This window comes from Arvicanthis niloticus, chromosome 7 (genome assembly GCF_011762505.2).
Source record: "Arvicanthis niloticus isolate mArvNil1 chromosome 7, mArvNil1.pat.X, whole genome shotgun sequence".
NCBI classification, from domain to species: domain Eukaryota; kingdom Metazoa; phylum Chordata; class Mammalia; order Rodentia; family Muridae; genus Arvicanthis; species Arvicanthis niloticus.
Genome location: NC_047664.1, coordinates 73928132 through 73952292, shown reverse-complemented (window position 1 = coordinate 73952292; position 24161 = coordinate 73928132). Strand labels below are relative to the sequence as shown.

General features: G+C 42.9%; 1 protein-coding gene across 10 annotated transcripts in view; it reads left to right on the top strand.

Moving 5' to 3' along the window:
* The window catches only part of Fryl (FRY like transcription coactivator), a 233405-nt gene that overhangs the window by 97467 nt on the left and 111777 nt on the right, over nt 1-24161 (top strand). For all 10 annotated transcript variants that reach the window (XM_076938636.1, XM_076938637.1, XM_076938632.1 and 7 more), the window contains one exon: nt 15467-15666. In XM_076938636.1, the coding sequence (XP_076794751.1) occupies nt 15547-15666 (120 nt within the window). In that variant the 5' untranslated portion in view covers nt 15467-15546. The remainder of the gene's footprint in view (nt 1-15466; nt 15667-24161) is intronic.

Below are 24161 nucleotides of genomic sequence, written 5' to 3'. Positions count from 1 at the left end.
CTGCTTTTTAAAAAATAAATAGTTTGAATTTCTTTCCTACCTTGGTTGTCTTTTCTTGCCTGGATTATACATAAAAGCTCTTAATTGTCTGTAAGGCTTTGAGAAATTAATTTTAAACTTCACGTTCATTTGTACTTTAGTTTTTGAACATAGGATCTGTAGTATTCTGACAGTCTATTTTGATTATTGCTGTATTTTTTATTATAATCACAGTATTACCAGATTTAGAAAATAGTCATACTTTGTTTTTTTCAAACAGATTTTCTCTGTAGACCCCTGGCTGTCCTGGAACAAACGATGTAGAACAGGGTGGCCTTGAACTCAGAGATATCTGGTTGCCTCTGCCTCCCAAATACTAGACTTGAAGGTGTATGCTGCTGTTAGTATATATAAGAATCTCTGGCTACTCTGTGCATTTTTAAGAACATAACTTCTGTGGCATGTCTTGGAAATTTATTCCTCTGACACTAATAGTTTCTTCCAATATCACCTAGACAGAAATCATGTAGAAAATTTAATTGAAATTATGCTAATATGTTAATTTTGTGGGGAACTGGCACTTCTGTTAAATCATCTTATTTAAAATATGTCTTTCCTTGTGTTCTGTTCTTTTTATGTCCTTTGAGATATCCTTGTGGTTTCCATGTGTCAGTCTTGTAAATTTTATGAGTTTTTTAAAATTTATTTTTATTGAATATTTTATTGACATTGCAGATGTCATCCCTTCTCCCCATTTCCCCTCCCTAGAAAACCACTATCCCATCCCCCTTCTCCTTTTTGCTTTTATACAATTTTTTAAATGTTAATCAAAGGCTTTATAAGTTTGGTAATGCTCAATAACAAGATCCCCATACAATCAGAAGTGTAACACAATACCCAACCTAGATATACTATCTTTGACTGGGGGAGACACATCCACCTCTGTGGTCCCCCCAACCCCTGTCTCTCATTACCTAGCTCCTCCTCTCTTTCTCCTTCTCCTCTCCTTACTCTTCCTCTTCTTACTCCCCCCACCTTAGCTCCTCCTACATATCACCCTTCCTATTAAAATAAAACTTTTCTCTCAAAATACAATTAGAGCATAACTATACCAATTTGTGTCAGCAAGGGACAAGATAGACCTAATACCTAGTCCATCATTTTGTTGACTAACCAGAACCTCTGTCATCTCTCCTAACTAAAAGACTTAGTTCTGAACCTAGCTTTTTTTCTAATGTCAGCTGAAAAACATCCACTCAAATCTTTTCTCTCAAAGTAAATAGCTGGGATTGACTATGAGACTATAAGTCTTCAACCCCGTCAGAAATCCAGAATGACTGAGTTAACTGAAATTATGGGAAGCACAAAGCATAGCTTCTAAAACTTAGCCAATTTATAGAGACTGCTAAGCACCTGGACAGTCCCTATACTACAAAACGTTGGAGCATCTGATCTTCAGCCTTCTGGCTCAGGATCATCTGACAGACCTAGTGATGCAAAATTATTAAGGGCTGATTACTCTGTCTTGGCAGATATAATCAGTCAAATTGCAATTGACATCTGCAATGTCAATAAAATATTCAATAAAAATAAATTTTAAAAAACTCATAAAATTTACAAGACTGACACATGGAAACCACAAGGATATCTCAAAGGACATATTCTGCAAGTGTGTCCTTTTCTGGACAGTAATTTGTCTGTAGATGACAAGAGGCAATTCTTGCCTAGTGGCTGTCTCACCATAACTGGAGTAACTCCAAAGATGCTCAATTTCTTCTAGAATCCAAGACAGGAAGCTGTCAGGAGCAGACAGGTCTCTAATCAAAATGAACATTAATACAGAAATGTTTGTAACGTCAATTCTGTGGACTTCTGATGTTTTGAAAACCAAGTATCCATGTAAGGCAATCTGGACTGTTGTCTGTTAACTCCTCTCAGCTATTTCTAAATAAAATATAGAAAACATCTTAACAATAAACTCAGAGCCATGAATTTGCTGTAGGCCCTTAACTCACAGGCTAACCATCTCAAATCAGTTAGAAAAGTTAAAGGACTGAGTCTAAGCCTTGTATTCCTAAATGTGTTATATAGGCACAATGCCTATAAGAGTAACAATATTAATTTCACTTTTATATCAATAAGAAGCTCATACCAATGAAAACCTTAAATTTGAAGTCAAAGTAAATTTTGTACCATTTAAGAAATTATAACTTCATCTTAATAACAATTATACATATTTCTACCAATTGGTTATGGCTATGAAATAAATCCTAGCTAATCCTCCCTTTTCCAACAAAACCACTACTTTTCCCTAGAAAGACAGCCCAGTATGAACCACCTCAGTCCCCAAGCCCAGGGAATAGGGGGTGTCGACTCTTCATTAACTTCTTCAAGCTGATTATGGGCATTGACATATTTAGAAGAAGGGCAGGGGGAAGAGTAAATTGATAAGCCTCTGAGGATGTGTCTTCACTGCATCCAGCTGGAATTCCAGGACATCAGAGGTTCGAGCAGGTCTGCTCAGTTTGCTTGATGAGTAGATACACCAAGGCTATGTATTCTGCAATACACAATTCTCAAACAAATTTAATATCAAGATAATTTTTTGTTTGAATTCTGGAATCTAGTCTTCTGGTGGCCTGCCTCTGTCATGTCTAATCCATATAATTGTGGGAGTTTCTCTGAGGGTGTGCTCCCACCATCCTCCCATTCCTGCCTCCCTGCTCTTGAAATTCCCCAACATTAGGGAATCCAAACTTTCAGGCACCAAGGCCATCCACTTCCACTGATGACTGGCAAGACCACTCTCAACTACCTATACAGGTGGAGCCATGAGTCCCTTCCTTTGTGTTCTCGGGCTGGAGATTTTAGAATGGCTACTCCAGCTTGTTTCTTAGGACCATTTGCTTGAAAAGTTGTTTTCCAGCCTTTACTCTAAGGTAAAGTCTGTCTTTGTCACTGAGGTGGGTTTCCTGTATGCAGCAAAATGCTGGGTCCTGTTTATGTATCCAGTCAATTAGCCTATGTCTTTTAATTGGGGAATTGAGTTCATTGATGTTAAGAGATATTAAGGAACAGTGATTGTTGCTTTCTGTTATTTTTGTTATTAGAGTTGGAATTATCTTTGTGTGGCTATCTTCTTTTGGATTTGTTGGAAGAGGATTACTTTCTTGCTCTTTCTAGGGTATAATATCCCTCCTTGTATTGGAGCTTTCCTGCTATTATCCTTTGTAATACTGGGTTTGTGGAAAGATATTATGTAAATTTGGTTATGTCGTGGAATATCTTGGTTTCTCCATCTATGGTAATTGAGAGTTTTGCCGGGTATAGTAGCCTGGGCTGGCATTTGTGATGTCTTAGGGTCTGTATGACATCTGTTTAGCGTCTTCTAGCTTTTATAGTATCTGGTGAGAAGTCTGGTGTAATTCTGATAGGTCTGCCTTTATATGTTACTTGGCCTTTCTCCCTTATTGCAATTAATATTCTTTCTTTGTTTTGTGCACTTGGTGTTTTGATTATTATGTGATGGGAGGTATTTCTTTTCTGGTCTAGTCTATTTGGTGTTCTATGGGCTTCTTGTATGTTTATGGGCATCTCGTTCTTTAGATTAGAGAAGTTTTCTTCTATAATTTTGTTGAAGATATTTATTAGCCCTTTAAGTTGTGAATCCTCACTCTCTTCTATACCTATTATCCTTAGGTTTGGTCTTCTCATTGTGTCCTGGATTTCCTGGATGTTTTGTGTTAAGAACTTTTTGCATTTTGCGTTTTCTTTGACAGTTGTGTCTGTGGTATCTTCTGCACCTGAGATTCTCTCTTCTATCTCTTGTATTCTGTTGGTGATGCTTGTGTCTATGACTCCTGATTTCTTTTCCTAGGTTTTCTATCTCCAACGTAGTCTCCCTTTGTGAGTTCTTTATTGTTCCTACTCCCATTTTTATGTCCTGGATGGTTTTGTTCAATTCCTTCACCTGTTTGGTTGTGTTCTCTTGTAATTCTTTAAGGGATTTATGTGTTTCCTCTTTAAGGGCTTCTACCTGTTTACCTGTGTTCTCAAATTCTTTGAGAGTGTTATTTATGTCCTTCTTAAAGTCCTCTATCATCATCATTAGAAGGGATTTTAAATCTGAATCATGCTTTTCTAGTGATATGGGGAAATCAGGGCTTCCTTGTGTGGGAGAACTAGGTTCTAATGATGCCAAGTACCCTGGGTTGCTGATGCTTATGTTCCTGTGCTTGCCTTTCGCCATCTGGATCTCCTTAGTGCTACCTGCCCTGTCTCTGCCTGGAGCCTGTCTTTCCTGTTATCTTGGTTGTATCAGAACTGTGTGGGGGTGGGTGTTCCTACTGGGGTTAGATCTGGGGCCCAAGATCTGCTCAGTGCTCAGGCGCAGACAGGAAGGAACCAGTGCTCCAGGTCAAGAGTGACTTCCTGGGTCCTAGTGAGTTCCAGTTACTCCCTGTTTGGGGCAGGTGTTGCTGTGTCCTTTCCTAAGATACTGCCTGGGTTAGAGCTCCTGGGAGGTCCACTTCCTCTGGGTTCTGTGAGATTGGGGGCAGAGCTGCCACCCAGGGTCTGCTCAGTGCTCGGGCCCAGACTGGAAGGCGTTTTATGAGTTTTTAAAATAGTTATATGGTATTTTTTACTGACTGAGAATCCCATTCATGTGTATAATGTATTTTGATCCTATCAACTCCACTACCTCTCAGTCACCCCTGACCTTCCCCTCCAACATGTCTTCCTCCCAGCTTCATGTCCCCTTCATTGTTGAAAACATTACTGGAGTTCAGTCAGTGCCTCCAGTATGCCGAATAGTGTGACATCATTCATGGGGGCCACTCCAAAGGCGTGATTACCCCTTCCACCCCAGCATCCAACAGCTGTCAGTGGATCTTCAGTTAGGAGTGGGGCTTGTGACCTCTTCTCCCCATCCCCCTCCCCCAGCACAATTGGCTTGATCTTGTGCAGGGAACCATAACTGCTGTGCGTTCATGAGCACAATGGTCGTGTCACACGCAGGAGGTACCACTTCTCAGCCTCCTTGCATCCTCCTGCTTCTCTGTCCTTCTGCCTCCAATGTCCGGGGTGTTCCCTGAGCCTCAGTACAATGTCATGTTTGTGGCTGAGACTCCCAGTCTCTTATCCTTAGCACTTTGACTAATTAGGAGTCTTTGCCATAACCACAGTTTGCCCATGAAGAAGCTTCTCTGACCAAGACTGAGGGCAGCATGTGTATGAGATGAATCCCAGACACAGCTGTGCAGAGTAAAAGATAAACTTGGTGATTCTCTGACCCTTTCCCCTCTTATTTTCTCTTTGTGAGTGGAAGACCTTTTAAAAATCCATCCTTATTTCTTGATAATTATAATATAGAAAGTTATTTTTTTACTATTTATAAGAATGATTCAGTTCTCTCTCTCTCTCTCTCTCTCTCTCTCTCTCTCTCTCTCTCTTTCTCTCTCTCGTTTTTTTCAAGACGAGGTTCGTCTGTGTAGCCCTGGCTATCCTGAAACTTGCTCTGTAGTCCAGGCTGGCCTCGAACTCACAGATATCCACCTGCCTCTGTCTCCAGAGTGCTGGGATTAAAGGGTACACCACCATTACCCAGCCAATTTTTCCATACTTTGGCATCTGCTTATATTACATATAGCTTCCAGAGTGGTGTGGAATAATGAAGCAAAAATCAGCATCTTCTTTTTGTTTCTACATTTAATAGAAATCGATTTGATGCCTTGAAGCCTACATTGCACAGCTTTCCACCACAATAACAAAGCGCTTGAGCCAATTGCTTATAAAGAGAAAGGGTTTATTATGGTTCCTAGACCATGGTTGGATTAGCTCATTGTTTCTAGGGCTCTGTTAGGGTCACATGGTAAATCAGAAACCAAGAAAAGAAGAGGGAGTGAGTAGTCAGAGTCCCACAGTTCCCTAGGGAATGCTTCTGGTTAAACCACCATGCTTTCCCTCAATAGTGCCACCCTTTGAACCAAGCCCATAGCACATCTAACATCTAAGCTGTAGCCTTCTGATCCCAGCCCCAGAGGTTTTATATCTATGTTGCTGTCACGGTGTAAAATGTGTTCCAACATTGCCCTAAAGTCCAAGTCCATGGTGTCCTCTGAAACTGAAGGAAAAATCAACTGTGAGCTCCTGCAAAAAAAAAAAAAAAAAAAAAAAAAAAAAAAAAAAAAAAAAAATCAAACAAAAATGTATACTTCAAAGTTACATGTCTGGGCAGGCACAGAGTGAGCTGCCAGAAGCCAGAAATAGGAAAATGGTTAAGAGGTGCTGGCCCCAGGCAAGACTAGAACATCAGGGGAGCAAACATTGAATCCTAAAACTCCTGTGGAGGACCTGGGGCGGTTCTGGGGAATCGTTCCCAAGGGTTTGGCCCTGTCTCACTGGCCTCATTCAGTGCATATGGCTTATCTCTTGGACAGGTTTTGCAGGTTGTCTGCAGCTTCCTGTAGTAGGTATTGTTCTATGCCAACAGCTGTGCATCCTTGGGCTATCAAGATGGCACAGTTCGCCTTGCTGTGAGCCAGCTGAAGGGTATTACTGCTTACTCTTTGACCGCCCTCGGACCATCCTTTGAAACCTTGGTGGAAGCTGACTTAGTAACTCTGTAACTCTTGCATTCTGATCGCATGCTTAGCCAGCATCCTGTGGATGATGCCAAGTTCTGCTGTCAGTACCAGCTGTACCTGGGCCTGCTGAAACCACAGCCAGAGCATCCTTGGAACATTTTACAGGGCATTCTTAGAGGGCACCTCCCCACCCCCCTTCTGAAAAGCACTCTACCCAGGAAAGTCCTTGAAACAAATTTGCATTGCTGCATTTCTAAGCTGGAGGTGGTCTGTGGCCTCCCGTGGATCTGGTGCCTGCTCTTGAGGCAGCTCTCCCAAGGTCCCAGTGCAAACCCTTTGGCTCCTCTGTGCCTTTGTTGGGGCTAGCAACCACACCCCGCTTAACTGGACCGTGGCAGGCACTGCTTTTCTGGCCAAGCTGTAAATTTCCCAAAGCTTTTCAAGTTGCCTTTTACTTTGAAATCAGGGCTCACTGTGTGGCACAGACAGTGAGCTGGCAATCCTCCTGCTTCAGCTTTTATCCCAGACCCTTTCCAAATCCATGTATTTCTTTTTTCTTGTTAATACCGCCTGAATCTGTTTAGGGCTATTCTTACACTTGTGGGTGTGGTGCCAGCCACTGGAGCATGGCAACCTCCCAAGAGCCACACCCTGAAGAGAGCCTGACTCTCCCTGCCCCAGCAGGCATTACCTGCCGATGGCTCTCAGCTAACTGTGGGGCCTCATGATCACCTCCCCCTACCCCCAACAGCCAGCATAGCCATTAAATACTGCCTTATTTCTGGGGTTTAGAATGGTTTCTGAGCTGAGCTTCGGAAGTCATAAGGAGTCAAGAACTTTGGAGCTGGGAGTCTCTAGCAGAGTAAGTAATGGGTTATTTAGAAGACAGGTCATCTTCCTCCAGCTTTAGTATATAGAATATTTCTGTGGTAGACTTCAAGTGAAAAAATACTGAACGCATGCCAGAGATGTCACAGGACTTCTATGTTTAGAAACTGTTTTTAGTGGGAACAGTTTAGATTAGGATAAATAAACATTTTTCGAAACAGCTGTTCGTAGAACAAGCAAAGGTTTTAATTTTGCTATCTGTTACAGCTGAATGAGAAGAAAAACATTGAACTAACTAGTGAGGGGGAAGTGAGTTCATTCACACACAGCAGAAGCAGAGTATTTAGGGATTAGAATTAATAAGCTTTAGATCCACATTCTTAGTGGGGAGCATGCCGGCTTCTGAATATGGACTTTCATTTTTTTATTTTATTTTTTAAAATTATTTTATTTACTTATATCCCAAATGTTACCCCCTCCTATTTCCCCCTCCCAGAGTTCTTCTAGTCATCCCTCCTCTCCTTTGCCTCTGAGAGGGTGGCTCACTCCCATCCCCTTCCCGGGTGGAGGGGGGGGGATCAACTCTCTACAGGATTAGGCACAGCATCCTCTTCCACTAAGGCCAGACAAGGCAGTCCTCTCTGCTACATGTGTGCCAGGGACCACAGACCAGCCCATACATGCTCTTTGGCGGGTGGCTTAGTCTCTGGGAGCTCTGACAGTTCCTAATTAGTTGATACTGTTGTTCTTTCTATGGGTTTGCCATCCCCTTCAACTTCTTTAAACCTTCTCCTAACTCTTCCATAGGGGTCCCTGACCTCAGTCCAATGCTTGGCTGTAAATATCTGTATCTGTCTCAGTCAGCTGCTGGTAGAGCCTCTCAGAGGACAGCCATACTAGGCTCCTGTCTGTAAGTACAACATAGCATCAGTAATAGTGTCAGGGTTTGGTGATCACCCATAGGATGGATCTAAGTTGGGCCAGTCACTGGTTGGCCTTTCCTTCAGTCTTTCTGTCTGTCTATCTGTCTATCTATCTATCTATCTATCTATCTATCTATCTATCTATCTATCTATCTATAAAAAAGGAGGGTTTCACTATATAGCCCTGGCTTGCCTGGAACTCACTATGTAGACCAAGTTCAGTGAGATACGTGTCTGACTGTCTCAGCATCCGAATGTTGGGATTAAAGCTGTGTACCATGCTGGCTCCATGGACTTTTTATATTATAAAGATGCTAGGTTTTTTTTCCCCCAAGTTAATGTGTAAGATATGTATAATCATGGCATGTGACCGACGGTGAATTAGGTATGTAGGAATATGTTTGCCGGGAGATGTTAACACTATCTCAAGCATAGGATTTTTTTTTTTTTAATGGTGTTAAAGCCAGGACTAAATCTCAGTAAACTGAGTAAACCCAGAACTGGTTAAATCTTGGGAGAGACAATCTGTATTAGTAGCCAGAGAAACTTTCAGGCGGATGATAGACTAAAGAGGAATAAATAAATGAACAAAGGTACAGCTGGAAGTCTGATGTGGTAAACGGCGGGTTAAGGGTCCCCGTTAAGGGTCCCCGTGGAACTTAGAGGAGAACAAAATGCATAGCGATTGCGCTATTCTGGGGGAAACAAGGTTACCAATGGCAAGTTCTTAGGGACTGTGACAGGGTCCCATGCTTCAGAGCCTCTTCTTCCATGTAAAGTGATAGTGATTTGGAACTAGTTAGCCAGGTGGCCACACACACCTTTAATCCCAGCTCTTAGGAGGCAGAGGCACATGGATCTCTGATTTTGAGGCCAGCCTAGTCTATATAGAGAGGTCCAGGACAGCCAGGGCTACACAGAAGGGGTGGGGTGGGTCTGGGAGGAAGGGAAAGAGGGAGGTGGGGTCAAGGAGGGATGCATTCAGTGCAGTTCCCCCAGGAACCTTCAAGGCAAGATGACTCAGTGGGTAAAGGCGCTCGCTCGCTGCCCAAGCCTGATGAACCAAGTTCGTTACCTAGTACATACAAGGTCAAAGGAGAGAGCTGACTCTCATGGGTTGTCCTCTGACCTCCACATGAGTGCAATGACTTGTGACACACACACCCTGCCTCACACACAATGTAAGTAAACAATGTAATAATTTTTAAAATATTCTCTTTCCGGTGGTTAGTTTTGTGTCAGTGCTGAGTAGCGTCCCTGGTGTGGATGCCCCCATCCTCTCTCCCACTCAAGAGCAGCTGGGCTGTGTCTGTTTTGGTGACTTTGGGTAAGCTGTTACAAAGTGCTGCAAACAGTGTACGGGGTGTGGTGTGGACTTGTGGTTTAGTTCCTGCAGGTGAAAACCATGAGCAACAATGATGGGTGTCACCTTTGTAGGAAACTACTACTCCACCTCCCAAGCCTTTGAGCTTCCTCTTGCATTCTGTTTCTGCTTGTCCCTCTTCCTCCTTCACCACTGGTCTGCTTGGGAGCTCCCCCACTCCAGTGGCCTTGTGGGCCTCACAGTTGGCAGTTCCTGAGCACTTACCAGGATGAGCGTCTTTTAAGCTCCCTCTCTCTCCCTCTCTATCCCTCTCTGTTTCTCTGTGAAGTGCCTGTTTTTAAGTCAAGTTGTTTTTCTTACTGTTGTTGTTTATGTATTTTGCATACAAACCCTTTATTAGATTTTTTTTTTTCTTCCTTGGGGATAGCCTTTTCATCCTCATCATTGATTTTTGTATTGTTTTATAAGTTTTTCTTTCCATTCATGTGTCTTGACTTTGGTGTGTATATAACAAGCTCCATCTGAAGTCAAGATCACCTAGATTTTTCTCCTATCTTCTGGGGGATATGCAGTTTTTGAATTTTATGCTTAGGTCTCTGTGTTCCATTTTCAGTGAGTTTTTATGAAAGGTAAAAGTTTTGTTTAACTTCTTTTGCTTTTTTCCCCTTAAACATGTGGGTGTCTAGTTGTTCCAGCCGAATTTGTTGAAAAGTCTTTCTTTTTGTTGCCTTTCCTTTGCTCCCTTGTCACAGGTCAGTTGACTATATTTGTGTGGGTCTATTTCTGGGCTGTCTGTTCTGTCCCATTGATCTGTTTGTCTGTTCCTTTGCCAATAACACAATGCCTTGATTACTGGAGATTTATAAGTCCTGAAACCAGGTAGTGTCCGCCCCTGGACTTCATTCTCCTTCCCCATTGTGCTGGCTCTTTCTGAGATATTTTCTTGCTGTACAAACTCTTAGAATCAGTGCATTGGTGTCTATGAAATAACTCTCTGGCTTAGGTTTGCTTTTTAAGCTAATTTTGCTTTTGTTTTGTGAAGTCGTCGTCTTCTTATTCTCCCCCTCCTCCTCTTCCCCCTCCTTCTTCTTCATTTTGCTTTTGATTTGTGAAGTCATCTTCCTCCTCATCCTCCTCTTCCTCTTCTTCTTGGTTTTAATAATTGTTCTAAGGCCCTTTCTTTCTTAGGTGCCATAAAAACTTACTGTTACTTGCTGTAAGCAATAATGATCCATAACAGTCAGCAGCTCTATGGTGCCATTGAATTTCTGCAACACATAAGCCTCTATATAAATATGTGTAGTGGATGTATCTGAGTTATATCAGCCTGTACCTACAAAGGAGTGTGTGTGTGTGTGTGTGTGTGTGTGTGTGTGTATTTGTATGCAAAATTCGTGTGTAAAGGTCGGAGGTCAATGTTAAGACGTGGGGGGTGGGGGAGTGGGGGAGGATGGCTTGGGAAGGTAGCCTTTAGGTAGTTTCTTACAAAGGTGATATCCATCATTGTTGCTCATGGTTTTCACCTACAGGAACTAGACTACACGTCCACACCACACCCCGCACACAGTTTACAGCACTTTGTAACATCTTTCTCACACACAGCCAAGCTGCCCTTGAGTGGGAGGGAGGGTGGAGGCATCCACACAGGGACACTACTTGGCACTTACATGACAGAGGTCAAATGTCTTCCTAAATTACCTCCCAGCTTATTTTTGAGACAGATTCTCTCATTGAACCTGGAGATAACTGCTTTCAGCAAGGCTGGCTGGCAGTGAGCTACAGGGATCCACCCATCTCTAGCCCATCCTCTGCCCCAGCACTGGCATCCCAGGTACATGCTATCACGTGGGTGATGCATGCTTTTACAGGTGTACTGGGAATTGAAGTCTGGTCCTCATGATTGAGCAACAAGCACTTTGTCTATTGAGCCATGCATGCAAAGAACCCTGAAGTCCATTGTTATAATGACCCCAGAGACACACCGGGTCAAGGGGTTATGTCTCTTTCTACTTGTCCTTTGCCTTTGACTGAATTTGAATTTATCAGGAGACAGGTGTTGTATTAATATGACAGCTGTTTTATTGTATATATCTTCAGAGTGTTATAGAGAATGAACCATATAACAAATACTAGTAATTACATTGTATGTGTCAAGCTTAAGAGAAAATAGAAATGCTGAAATGTAAACTATTCAGTTGTTGCTTCAACCTAACATAGCTAGCAGCTGTTCATGGGCAATGGGGTTACATCTAAAGAGTGTTTAATGTGACATTGGATTTTTCTGTTTGTAATTCAGTGCCTGGACCATGTTCCTAAGACTTACACTCTAACCTTTATGTTATTTTATTCCTTGATGGGCAGAATTCTATAATTGCATGTAGAGAAACACTACTGTTTGGTCTGGAGAGATGACTCAGTGATTACAAGTTCACTCTGCTCTTCTAGAGGATGTGAGTTTAGTTCCCACCACCCACATTGGGTGGCTCACAACACCTGCAACTCCAGCTCTGTAGAACCCAGCATCCTCTTAGGAGCCCTGTGATCACTGTGCTCAGGGGCGCACAGACCCACACAGACACACACATACACAATTAAAGCTTTAAATACTAAGAAAACACAATCCTCCTATTTGACTTTATAAAATATTTAATTCGAGTGGTCAAGTGTCACCAAGCGTCTTGGTTAGGGTTTCTGTTGGTGTGATAAAACACCATGACCAAAAGCAGCGTCGGGGTAGGTGAACAGTTCAAGTTCACTGACACTTCCAGTTAACTGTCCATCTCTGGGAGAAGCCAGGGTAGGAAGCCAAGCACAGCAGGAGGCTCGTGGCTGGAGCAGGATGGTGAGGCCAGGAGGAACTCAGCTTGCTGGCTTGTTCCCTATGGCTTGCTCAGCCTGGTCCTCCTAGCCCTTTGACAGATGACAAATGTTGTCCAGTCCTTACTTATTATCAGAAAACTGGTAAACGTGAGTATTTTTTTGTGCTTATTGGGTTCTTTATTTATTTATTTTCCATCCTTGTTGATTATTTTCTGTGTTTTATGGGAAGGTATTGGTAGTTTTCTACTTAATTTCATTTGTGTTTCGGGTTGGCTTTGAAAGTGGTTCATTCTCTGTGTAACATGCTCAAAGTATTCTTCTGAGTTTCAGCTTACTTTCCTGTATGTATTCTTGTTGTTGTCTTAAAGCTGACACTGTGTTTTGTACAGTTTTCTCCTGCCGTTTGGTATTTCTGAATCATATCATTTCAGTTGCTCGTGCTGTTAACAGGGCTATAAAAAATTAAGTTCTATTCTAACTCTCTGTTATTGAGATGTTTAATGGCCTGAAATTCCAATGGGAAGACACTTTTTTTCCTTCCATTTTGTAGTAATAAGTCCAACATAATAATAAGTAAAAGATAAATTGAAATATTGTTTTAACTTATTTAATCATAAACACTTGGTGTTGATGAAAGTTTGGGGTTGTAAGTTAGAAATGAAGTTTTCCCTGGACCCTTGACTTCCTTGACAAATGCCTTTCACTGCACAGTCATGAACCCTTAGAGTAGGTCCTCACCCTTCCTGACAGCGCCACCCTTTAATACACTTCCTCATGCTGTGGTGAGCCCAAACCGTGAAGTTAGTCTTGTTGCTACTTCACAGCTGTAATGAATTGTCGTGTAAATCTTTTTGAGACTAGAAGTTTGCCAAAGGGTTGGGACCCACAGCTTGAGAACCCCTGCCTTGGCACATTTATTCATGACTACTTTCAGAGCGGGTAGAGGGCAGCAAGGGCAAGCCATTTGAGATGAACTGTGTCTTTGGCTCTTCAGGGACCAAAACTAATTTTTAAAAATGTAAGATCTCTGACTTTGTCCACAGTGACACTGGTTAATAGATTCCCCTCTCAATAATACACAATGTTGGATGGCGACACATCATGACAAGCAGGCCATTGTTTGAGATAATGTGTGCTGTGTTCCAAGGACTGTGAATTTTTGTCTCAGATTATTTTTATGATATAGTTTTAATTTCTAGAATACAAAATGTATTTTACCTTGGCGCTAATAAAAGGCACTTTTTAGATTCAATATTAACAGTTTGCAATGCTCTTTGGATAATTGTTGCAAATGTCTGTATCTTTTACACGATGTGTTTTATAGAGTAGGCTTTTTAAGATTTGAGAGGCCCTCCCCTCCCCCCATGTGGCCTAGGCTGACTTGGCAACAACTTTTCCCACCCCTGCTGACCTTGAACTTGTGACCATAACTACCTCAGCCTTTGGATTACTAGCATGCAAGCACATGCTGCTATGCCTAGTGTAGAGTAGACTTTTCTTTGATTTAAAAATGCAATGTAGGTTTCAAATTTATGTCTTTTATTAAACAAATTTGCTGTCCAGTTATGATGCATACATCCAGAGCTATTCAGTGTTTAAGTACCTGTATTCGGCATCCCCCTTTCAGGGCTAGGGCTAACTATGTGACAGTTCCTTATACAGAGGAGGCAGGAGCTGAAGATCAGGTTAGAGAGAAGCACAGGCTTTTGGATTCCAAAAGTCCATGGGACGCTAGGCTAGGAGAAGTCGAACAAGCTGGAGTTAGAGTACTGTCCTTGTTAAGCCTCGGGCTGGGAAGTCGAGCATGACTGGATAAGTTATAGGTGAGAGTGATGTAGGTTAACGCTCTTTCCACTGTGCACGATAGGACTTAAACTACTTGGCAGACAACCATCATCCCTATTGGAACATTGGTCACAGCATCTTCTTAAGTCTAAGAGAAGGTACCACAAGTTACTGCTGATTCCTGCCACTAACCTTAGTACCACAGAAACTGGACAAGGCTCCGAGCCTTTTCTTTCAGTGTCCTCTAAGCCCAAGTACCAGCCATCTCACTGGCTGTCTGGACGGTCATCCCTGGTGCCCTGGCTGGGTTCCTCAGATTCATTCTCCAGAGAAGCCAGAGAGATTTATAAGGACAAGTCAGAGCCCATCTCTCCTCATCTTAATACTTTCCACTAAATGTTCTTCACGGAGTCCTAAAGGGCCGTCTGAGCGCCTCTCACATCCCCCTCCGCCCCTGTACCCGCCCTTGGTCTTTTTGTTCACCCGTGTTCAGTCTTGAATATTCCACCCCCTTCTTCATCATTTAGGTCTGCAACTAGCTGTAGCTTCTTTAATGAAGGCCCCACATGTGTGCCTTCTGAGGTAGCATCTGTCAGCTCCTAATCCTGTTCCTGTTGAATGTATTTATTTCTCATATTTTCTTCATTTCTCTGGACCAGTGGTTCTCAACCTTTCAATGCTGTGGCCCTTGAACACAGTTTCTCAGTTGTAGTGAACCGGAACCATAAAATTATTTTTGTTGCTACTTCAAAACTGTAATTTCGCTACTTTTGTTAATCATAAAGTAAATATTTTTGGGAGACTGAAGTTTGCCAAAGGGATCACGAACCACAGGTTGAGGACAGCTGCTTTAGACACTGACCAGAATCTAGTCATTTAATAAATATTTAGTTGTGTACCTGAAGTGTGCCAGGCATTATTTCTAGGTACATGGGGATCATCTAGGACAAAACAGATCAAGTGATAATGCCTGATATTTTGGAAACTGCACAAGTGAAAAGTGGAGAAATAGCCACTACTTAGTAAACATGATGCCTGGCTGCTCTGCAGATGTGTTAGGGAGGCACCAGAATGGCAAGCATGAGAGAGAACTGGAGGAGGGCAACTGAGATTGGGAGATCCGGGAGGGGTTGAGGTGCGATTTCACTGAGGTGCCTGCAGTAGGTCCAGGTTCCACAGAGCCGGTTATTAATACAGGGCTCTTTGTCTCTGACTTTTAGCTTCAGCACCAGTCAGCAAAGTGAATAAGTTCTGTGCCGCTTCCAACTTCCATTGCACTTCGGGAAGAAAGAGCACCGTCATGTCAAGCATCACGATTGACCCCGATGTCAAGCCTGGTGAATATGTCATCAAGAGTCTCTTTGCAGAATTTGCTGTTCAAGCTGAAAAGAAAATTGAAGTTGTAATGGCTGAACCCTTGGTGAGTAGAGCCATCCATAAATCTCTTTTTTTTTTCTTTTGCATTAGCTGCTGTAATGTGAATTTTCCAAAGGGAATACTGTACTTGACCACATTAAGGGGTAGTATTGTTGTAAAGTGCCGATCCAGACAGCAGCAGTGGCTTCAGAATTCACTTTGGAGATCACTGAGAGAGATCATGTGGCCAGATAAAGCACCACAGGAAATAAAAGAGAATCTGAACTATTCTACGAGTTGTCTTAAAGACTTAAATTAACTTAAATTAGTGAACATCTTATTTTTTTAATTATTGTTTTTAAGTCAAGGTCTCACGTAGTGCAGGTTGGTCTTGAGGTTGCTGTGCGGCCAGAGATGACCCTGAACTCTGGACCCTGCCACCATAGCTGAGCTACATATGTTTTACAGTCACGGTACGTGAGAAACACTTAGTGTGACTAGAGGCTGTGATGAGGAGAACGACTGAAAATAAGTTTCTAGATTAGATTCTGTCGAGTCAGAGACCAGGGTGATGGTAAACAGCATGGCGGCCAGACACCCGAGGAGAGAGTCGTATGTGGTTCAGGCCGGAGTGAACCAGGGCCTGAAAAATAGAAGAGAAAGGAATAGAAGAAGAATCTATAGCATTCTACATGTATTTAATAGAAGCAGGCTTGGAGTTAGAGCTGCGAGTTGCCATTGGTTGGGGTGTTAGGGAAAAGGCAGCTAACAAACTCAGGAGCCTCCTGAGGCGGTTACGGGAATCAGATTGGTTTTTCTTCTGGGTGTATTAAACTAGACTTACCAGTGATCTGCCCATGTGGAATTCCTTGATGGGTGGCTGGGAATTCTCTGGGAGCTGTCCTAAGAGATAGCAGCGGTAAGTGTAAAAGTGGGCATCGTCTGCCTCAAAACTGAGGGAACACTTGATATCAAAAGGCATGAAGGGCTGAATAGGAAGATCACCTCTGGGGCTGGAGAGATGGCTCAGTGGTTAAGAGCACTAACTGCTCTTCCAGAGGTCCTGAGTTCAGTTCCCAGCAACCACATGGTGGCTCACAACCATCTGTAATAGGGTCTGATGCCCTCTTCTGGTGTGTCTGAAGAGAGCAATGGTGAACTTATATACAAAAAAATAAATCTTTTTTTTTTATTTTTTTTTATTTTTTTATTTTTTTATTTTTTTATTTTAAAGAAAGATCACCCTCAATGTGCAGACATGTGAGTTAAGCAGAACAGGACTGTTGGCTTTGCCAGGAGGGTGGCCTGGTCTGTAAGAGAACTGTCTTAGTTCCTTGGCGTTAGATTGTTCAGGTGGCACTGGAGGTACAGATGGTATTTTAGGTGGCCCTTTGGGTTTGAAGGGAGTGAACATGTGTCATGCCACAGGATGCTGTAGAGGCTAGGAAACGGCTGTGATGAAGATGAAGGCCATATGCTGACTCATTTACTCCTACCCAGCTGGGTTAGGGGTAAGTGCTCACTGCCAGTTGGAGTAACCATTGCTCATCCAAGACCAGAAGCCAGTGAGTGGTGGATTAAGGCATAAGGTTGGCTTCGTGGGAGGAGGCCTCACCGCACATGCTCTGAATGTTCTCAGACGCGAACCCGATTGCTAAGTTGAGCTCCTTCCTAGTCATTCAGGGGAGGAAGCTGCTCGGCAAAAGCATCAGTGAGGTAATGTGCTCTGGGGTTCGAGAAACCAGCCGGGTGTACATTCCCAAACGGTGCACGTTACTCTGTGCAGCTCAAACAATTCCAGAATTACTTTTTACAAATCAAATTAATGCTTTTCTTATGCCAGCATACAAACACATACATATTTTGATAGCATATGCATCATATAAATTGTTCTCTGGTTTTGGTTTTAGGTGTTTTGTTTTGTTTTTTGAAACAAGGTCTCACTATGTAGCTCTGGCTGTCCCGGAACTCACTAAATAGGCCAGGCCATCCTCAAATTCAGAGATCCACCTGCTTTTGCCTCCCAAGTGCTGGGATCAAAGGTGTGCATCACCAGGCCTGGCTCACAGTTTTGTTTTAAGACTTAAGGATTATGAAACCTAAAGCCGGGCAGTGGTGGCGTACCCCTTTAATCCCAGGACTTGGGAGGCAGAGGCAGGCAGATTTCTGAGTTCAAGGCCAGCCTGGTCTACAGAGTAAGTTCTAGGACAGCCAGGGCTACACAGAGAAACCCTGTATCGAAAAACAAACAAAACAAAACAAATAAAACCTTATGGACATAATTAAGAACCATAAATTTTAATTATAAATATGCTAAATCTACGAAATGTTACTTTCTCTTTTCTATGCTCTTTTAATGATACAGGAGCCATCTGCAACAGCACATAGTAAGAAAAGGGAAAAACACTTCTCATGAGAAGTTTCAAAGAGAGACTTATAGTGTATCAAATACCCATCCCTATCACCCAGCTGTAGTTTTTTTCTTACACCACACACTTTAAAACACGACCTGTTTCATAAAATTCTTGGTAATAGTTTCATATGACATGGTCCTATCGAGTCTCAAATAGTCTATATTCTTGAAAGAATTTTAACTCTGAGATTCTTAAGGTCTTGAGAGCAAAAGGATGTCCAAGAGAATTACCTAACATAACCGAGTCTCTAAGTCAGCTCCTTGACCCCTTTTAGTTGGTAAAACCCAGTATCATTCTGGAGATCTTGTCTAGGTCAGACCCGGTGCAGGAGCGTGTAACCTCAGGAAGTGGCTCGTCCCGACATTGTTTCCTTCCGCCCACTTGACTTCTCTCAGATATCGTCACCGTCCTGCGCTGGTGGCCACTCTGAGGACCAATAAGTTCAGGTTCCTTTCCAGTCATTCTAGGGGCTTCCCAGACTTGCGGTTGGTGCGAGATCTGACTGCTCCACCTCAGGTGTCTTCACTGTGGCCTTTGTATGTTTTCCTTTCCATTTAAAGTGCTCCAAACTCTCATTTTTTAAATTGTCTTTTTTTTTTTTTTTTTTCCTTTTTTGACAGTCTGCTAAGCCCTGAACGTCCCCATTGCTTCCTCCCACATAGTGGCTCTACACTAAGCTAAATGTTTGTTTTGCTACAACATGTGCCTGCAAGGGCCATGTAGCAATCTCCCCATAACGTATCTTTATGTCAATATGTATTTATACACATGCGCACAGGTGTATATGAATATGCACGAACATGTATATATGACTATGTTGTATCATGGTTGGTTATGTGTCTTCTCTGGGGTGGGTTACATGATGCCAGGAACCTGGTGTCACCCTGCAGGGTAGCCTGAGGTTTAGGTATCTCACAGAAATTTGCACTTTAATTGAATTTAACCCAAAGAGGCACTGTCCTGTCTAAGAAGACAGGTGCCACTGTTCAAAGGCAGAGCTTCAGATGGTCCCTTTAGAATCATCCGATGCTCTTTTACTCGTTCGTCTACCAGGTTATTTCAGGGGCATCCACTCTGCAATCTTAAATTGAGATTACAAAATTGTTCTTAGCACTCGTGTAAAGTCCATTATGAGAGGCTGGCGAGATAGCTCGACAGTCAGGAGCACTGGCTGCTCTTGCAGAAGACCTGATCTGGTTCCCAGCATCCACATGGCAGCTCACAACCATCTGTAACTCCAGTTACAGAATCTGACACCCTCTATGGTGGCAATTGGTGCACACATGGGGTGCCCAGACATACCTCTAGGCCAAACACTCATACACATAAGGTAAAGATAAATAAATCCTTAAAAGTTCCGTTGCAGCGTGGATGTTACTATCCCTCATCATGCTTTGCAAGAAGAGAGAGGCATTGCAGCTTATCCTCCCTGACACACCAAGAGTGTCCCCCAATCTTTATCATAGCTTATAGATTTTTACCTGTGACCCTACCATATACCAAAGCAATTCCTCCTTATTCAGATCAATACCCAGGCTGCTTAGTTTTTCTTTCTATCCGGGTCTAGATAGATTGCAAATCCATAGCATCGAGATAATGAAGACACATAGGCTGTAACCCCACAGCTGTGTAGAAGATAACTTCCGGTGCTTTTCTTGCCATTTCATCCTTTTGCAAGTTTATTCTCTACCCTTTGAGGGAGCAAGCAGCTACCGACAAGGCTGGGTCCTTAAAGGAAAACCTCAGAGCCTTTGTTTAAGCAGACAGCACCCAAGGCTAGTCACGTGGCCAGTGCTGACCTGGCTCAAGTCAGTCAGGGTGGGAGAGCTGCAGAGATATTGCGAGAACCTAACCTGCTGGTGAAATGATAGAATCAGTCTTTTCATTCTCTTGTCAGACAGGGAAATGAAAGAAGGCTACAGAGGCTGTCAGAGAGGAGCTGAGCTGGATTTTCTGCCTCTAATTTGATTTTCACTTGCAAAGGAAGATTCGGGAAGGGCAGGCAGTGATTGAAATCTCAGCCTGTGTGCTAGGCAACCCAATAATTTTTGCTGAAAGAAGATGGATCGATCTTGGCTAATGACCCAGGCCTTTCCAAGCTCACTTAGTCATTGTGTCCATTGTCAGTGACTAGAAAGAAGATGGGAGAAGACACGTTAGCTAGCCACCTGCTGGTGTTGTTTTAGGCCCCTCATTTCAAAAGCCAGCACTCCGAGTTACACTGTTGCTTGAGAATATTAAATACATGTGCATTTTACGATCAGTTGGTTGCACTGTATGTTTATGTTGCTTCTTTATGTTAGTTCTTCTGGCATGTTTTCCAAAATAATTTTTAAAAATTTGCTTATTATGTTTTTATGTAGTTTGCCTGCATGTATGTATGTAACTAGATTCTGTGGAGGCCAGAAGAGGGTGTTAGATCCCTGGACTGGAGCTGTAGAAGGCGGTAAGCCACCATGTAGGTGCTTGGAACTAACTGCACCTGGGTCCTCTGCAAAAGCAGCCAGTGCTCATAGCTGCTGAACCGTCTCTCCAGCCCTGACATGTTTACCGAGCTCTTGTTAAGAATGAGGCTCTAAACTGCTTACTGTAGGCACAGTGCACATGGACCATGCTCTTTCCATGGAATCCCTGGAATGGGCTATGTCAGCGTTCTCTGGAGGCCATTCCGAGTCTCATGAGAAGACCAGCAGAATTCTGAATGGGACATCCTGGGTTTTGGATAGTGTCTTAGTCACTGCTCTATTGCTGTGAAAAGACATGTGAAAGAACATGCCAACTCTTATAAAGGAAAGCTTTAATTGGGGCTGGCTTATCCTTTCAGAGGCTCAGTCCGTTATCATCATGGTGAGGAGCAGGCAGGCCAGGCATGGCGCTGGAGTAGTTAAGAGCTACATCCTCATCTGCAGGGAGAAAGAGAAGTGTGAGGGGAGGGAGAGAGACTGGAGAGGGCATAGGCTTTTGAACCCTCAAAGACCACACCCCTGTGACACACTTCCTCCAACAAGGCCACGCCCACTCCAACAAAGCCACACTTTCTCCGAGTCCTAATCTGTCTCGAATAGTGTCAGCCCCTGTGACTGAGCATTCAGATATATGAGCCTGTGTGGGCCACTCTTACTCAAACCACCACAGCTAGCATTGTGGGAGCTTTGCTGTACTTAACTTCGGGATGAGATGCCATATCCCACAGGTGTCACCTCTGTCCCTGAAGGGGAGCATCCCTCCCTCCCTGAGTAGGTGGCTGGAGGGAATGGAAGGAGTGTCTACAGTTCCCTCAGAGGCTTCTTCAAAACAGCTGTTCAACCATCCCTCACCACAGCCTGCACTGAGAAAAGATCTCCAGCATTCCAGGCTGGCTTTGACCTCCACACGTAGACAGCACTGGACTGACCCCCCCACCCCCACCCCTTTTCTTCACTATAGCCATCCATCCTTTGAGAGTACCCTGGTTCTCCAAGTCCTGAGCCTTTCAGGAGCCTCAGAACATCAACCGGTTTACCTTACCTTCACTTTCTGGTGGGCGATCTTCTCTGTGGCTTTGCTCAAATGACATTTCTTCTCCTTGGTCATTTCACCCTCCTGTCCTTCCTGTCCTCATCCATGTCTCTCTATACAGACCCCTGCCACTCACTTGGTTTGTGGGTACGTGAGGGTGGTGACCATTTTCCATTTGGTTCATGGTTGTTTCTCCAGAGTGCTGCACACTCTGAGAGTCTCTGGATGGGTGGCTGGCGACCCAGTGCAGGAGCACACATCTGGCTTCCCTCTTGCCTACCCAGGAGAAAATCATTGTTCAGTGAGATGCTGTTAGCTTACTCGGTTTACCTTCTCTTTCTTTCTCTTTCTAGCTTTTGAATTTCTTTGAAGGTTATTTTTGGTATTAGTGGTTTAGAAGCAAGCTAGAATGTACAGGATTATGAGCCTTAGAATTATTAATTTTTATTTTAAGGAAATATGAGAGTTGGGAGACGACGCAGCTGTAAAGAGTATTTCAGTTCCCAGCGTGAAATGGTGGCCCACAACCATGTGGAACTCCAGTTCCAAAGGATCTGATGCCCTCTTCTGACTTATGCGAGCACACAGACATGCATGCCATTAAAGTATTCATACACATAAAATAAAAACAAATAATTTAACAAGTCAAAGAGGAAAGTAGAATTTTTTTTTCACGGAACAGTATCTCTGGAGCCCAGATGGGTGTGAGTCCACTATCACTATGCAGCTGAGAGTACCTTGAACTGCAGGTCCTTCTGTCTTCCTGCCAGAGTGCTAGGATCACAGGTGTGAACACCACACTTGGTGCCAGCCTATCACGTGCCATGTCTATCAATCATCTTTCTGATTGATACTTGCCGCCTGAAACGCATGTGCGCACACACATACATACACTTGATCTTAACCCAATAGCCATGAAGCCACGCATCTTTCGTATCTTTCCTGTTGTGCCTACCATATGAACGAAACCTTAGCACAGGTCTTCATAAATACACAGGAAAAAATAACATACTTAGAGCTTGATGCCCTCAGAGGTCTCAGATTCTATCTGCTGCATGTAAAAGGAGGATATTTTATAACTGTGATAAATAGATTTGTGATTCTATTTTGACAAGAACTAGTCACCGATGAGGGGGGACACTCAGGACTACTAGAGAATCTTCAGAGAAATGTATTTCCAAATGCAGTCCATCCTCAGCCGATTGAATGGTGCCTTTCCACTTGGGTAAGAGTAAGCCTTCCCTCCTCAGCTGGCTGATTGAAACGATAGTCTCTCTTAGAAACGCCCTTTTCAGTATACCCAGAAATGATGTTTTGTCAGCTGCCTTGGCATTCTCTCAATGCCAGGGTCAAGTTAGCACTCACATTGGCATTTATAGCTAAATCCTGATACATCTTCAGAATGTAATCTCAGAGAGTACTAAGGTTTTGTTCTCAGTGCTTATATACTTACGTACTGATATGATTCTTTAATGAATTCTGTCTCCCTCTCTCTCTCTTTCTCCCTCTCTCTCTCATTCTTTGTCTGTAGAAACATATAGTCCATAAAATACAACTATCAGACATTTTGAAAGAAAAAATTAACATACTTCTCTGATATACTTCCTGCCTTATATTTTAGGTGATAAACTTTTATAACAAAATACACATAATCACAGACTTTTGTTCTTGTATTTCTCTGTTATATTAGCATATATTAACCACACATAGTAATGGGCCACTGTGACATTTCCGTATGTGCACACACTGTACTTTGGCTGTCCTCAACACACACACACACACACACACACACACACACACACACACACACACACACATACACACACACACACTGTCCTTTTGCTCCATTCTTTGCTATTGGCTTCCTCTTCCAAATTAGTCTTTCTTTTACTTTTGTATTTTTGTTTTTAATTTTTTAAAATAACCCAGTGAGTTTCCTTAAAGTTACAAGAGCATGAGTACCTTACCATCGGCTACACCATGGAAGAGAACGATTGCCTTCCCTTCAACTACGGGATCCCCAGGGGTAGGGATAGAATGGTTTACAGAGTTGGAATGTACTGGATTCTTTTGGTGGTGCTGGCATGTACATCGGAAGTACACACACTGCACCATGGAGCTATTATCCCCAACCAAGGGGCTGTATCCCCAGCCCCCATTAAAACTCTTTTATGTATGAGATTAACCTCTTATATACTGATGACACGAGTCTAATTATATAAAATAAGGATTAACTGGAATCCAGAAATGTTTTTCCTTGGGTAGAAAACTCCTATCTAAATGATTCAGTTCAAATAAAGTCAACATTAAGACATTCCTTTCTGTTGCTTAGCAATTCCATGCATCTTTATTAAATTCTTCTGATTGGTTGGAGGTGTTTTGTTGTTGTCCTTAAACAGTAGAATGAGCTGTGGACTCCGTTCACTTTAGTTTGCTTATCCTTTTCTAACTTCTTGCTTCTCATTGCGGCTACGCAATCTTCTGAAACTATCTCTTACCTTCTAAGAAACTGGAACCTATTCTGGACCTCGCAGCCAAAGTTAACAACCCTTCGAGGTAACTTAAGACATAAGACTGCTGTCCTACTGTGTGCTCGGCCTGTTTAACCTGCCTCAAGGAGAACAGTGTAACAGCCAACCTTACTTGC